The 2435-nt window shown below is 40.2% G+C and overlaps 1 protein-coding gene across 1 annotated transcript in view; it reads left to right on the forward strand.

Moving 5' to 3' along the window:
- SUZ12 (SUZ12 polycomb repressive complex 2 subunit) overlaps nucleotides 1-2435 on the forward strand; it is a 117133-nt gene that overhangs the window by 41949 nt on the left and 72749 nt on the right. Inside the window, exon 5 of the mRNA XM_011937696.1 lies at nucleotides 2-119. Coding sequence (XP_011793086.1) covers nucleotides 2-119 — 118 coding nt within the window. The remainder of the gene's footprint in view (nucleotide 1; nucleotides 120-2435) is intronic.

A 2435-nucleotide genomic window follows, 5' to 3' on the forward strand; every position in this document is an offset into this window, starting at 1 on the left:
CTCGGCCTCCTCCTCCTCCTCCGCGGCGGCAGCGGCGGGGGCTGCGGTGTTACCGGTGAAGAAGCCGAAAATGGAGCATGTCCAGGCTGACCACGAGCTTTTCCTCCAGGCCTTTGAGAGTGAGTGTGTGCGAGGCTTTGAGGGCAGGAAGACCCACTCTGCCAACACCGGGGATGGGACACTCTGCTGGGCCCCCTTCCTCCTGGGGAGTCCACTTGTGTGTGAGTGGAGGGAGGAATTGAGGGGATGTCCCCCTTTCGGGGATTACGTCTCCAGGGGATCCGGAGTCTAGGGCCTTGGGAGAGCTGGAAAAGAGGGTCCGAGTAGGTTTTTGACTCCCCCAAGATTGACGCAAGAGGCTCGGGACGGGCCCCACGTTCAGAGCAGGCGGCTTTTAGTTGAGGAGGTAGCAGTTGAACTGAGCCGCAGTCACATCCTTGTGAGACTAGTTCTTGTTTTCTTTCATGCCTTTCGGACTCTAGAAATACAGGGGTTTCGGTTGTAGCTTTTGAGGGGCAAAATGAAGCCTGTGAAGGGATGCGTGCAGTCGAACCGAAGAAATTGTCGTTAGTCTGAAATGCTTTCGCGCTAACTTGGTGCTGCAGGTTCACATGGCACCTTTGGATGCTTAAAACCCTTCAAATCTATCCTCCCATTTTGTGGATATGTAAACTGAGCCAGAGAGTGGTCAAGCATCTTCTCTGGAGACGACCCCGGAAGTCTTTTTTATACTCGGTTTACAGAACATTTTCTTAAGTCAATTTCTGTTTCTAAGGTCTGTCTGGAAGGTGAAACAGACTTACTTGGAAAGGAGAGCAAGGTGTCTGGAAACAAACAATAGAATTTATTAAAAACATCGTGACTGTAAATAATCCTGATTGTTCTTTAAGGAATGTTATATCCTGATTGGTTTCCTTTTTTGCTTTTGTGTGTTATAATTTGGGTGATCTTTAATAGCTGAATAATCTTACAGAAACTTGAATAAACTTGGCTCTACCGCCCAGTGTCCTTATTTACAATTTCACTGTGGCATATGTTAAGGGCATGGTATCAGCTGTGCTTGGAAAGATGTATTACATTGTTTAATACCCTTCCTTCTTTCTCTCTCATTAGTGCTTCATGAAATTCTAATTGGAACTTAATAGAAGGAATTTCAGTTTTTATCAAAACGAATATTGAACCTGCTTCAGAGAGATTCACATTATTTACGTATTATATTTCTTAATATACTTTGAAATATCTGGAGAGGCTTTAGTTGGAAATAGGATGGAGAACTGAAGGGGAGTGGTGACAATGATACTTGTTTGAACCCCTTCTAAAGTATCTCATCTCCCTTTAGTTAATTTAAAATAAAACTAACCAATTGAAGATTTAGGTGGAAATTTTAAAAGTTCCTTCTGAATGTTAAGAGAAGACAAATCCTCGAAGAAAGTTTTAACTATTTGAGTTCTGATGAGTCCACCTCAGAGAAGTCAAGTGTCATTAAGAGCTAGATCTGGTCATAAAACAACTTGAAGTTGTTTACTGGAAAGTTTAAATACTCAAATGTAATTATTCACATAGTTATTCCTATTTGGTTTATTTTGATACTGCTGTATAACGACCTAATGTGATACTAATAGGGCATTAATGTAACTGATATGATGGTATATGTATGTACTTTTCATCGACTTATGTCCTGTATAACAAATTACATTTTAAGTAATTTGAAATTTAGCTCATTTTAAGTGTTGGAAAGACTGTTTTGGGAATCTGTCAATTGTGTAAAAAATATATTGAGGTAATATTTACATTGGACAAAATAGATACAACTTTAAATTATAATTAGGAATATTTATTGAGAATTTTTGCTGCAGTTTGTGTCCAAGATTTATTTCAATATTGACTGACTTTTGAGTGCAGTGGATCCCACCTGTAATCCTAGCTACTCTGGAGGCTGAGGCTGGAGGATCGATTGAGCCCAGAAGTTCGAGACCAGCCTGGGCGACATATCAAGACCCCTTTTCAAAAAAAGAAAAAAAAAAAATACCTTGACTAACTTTCATCGTACCTGTATTAGGAATGTCTGGATCTGTATTAGGATATCATCATATCTGTATTAGGATGTCATCATATCTGTATTAGGATGTATTAGGAATCTGTTTTGGCTGACTACAAATTTTTTAAGTGATCATTTAAAAAGTGAAATTTTCATCTTGTTTGGCGTCAATCAGTAGTTCTTTTGTTGACTCCAGCTACCTATTGCAGCTGATTTTTGGAAGAAAATCGGTTATAAATAGTTTAAATTAGCTAAGTTAAATGAGTACAGCTACTTCTCTTCAGTTCTGCCCAGTAACAATAACTATCTTAGAAAGGCTTAAGAAAAATATTGTTGGCCGGGCGCGGTGGCTCAAGCCTGTAATCCCAGCACTTTGGGAGGCCGAGACGGGCGGATC

The sequence above is a fragment of the Colobus angolensis genome, unplaced genomic scaffold (assembly GCF_000951035.1).
Source record: "Colobus angolensis palliatus isolate OR3802 unplaced genomic scaffold, Cang.pa_1.0 Scaffold167, whole genome shotgun sequence".
Taxonomy (NCBI): Eukaryota; Metazoa; Chordata; class Mammalia; order Primates; family Cercopithecidae; genus Colobus; species Colobus angolensis.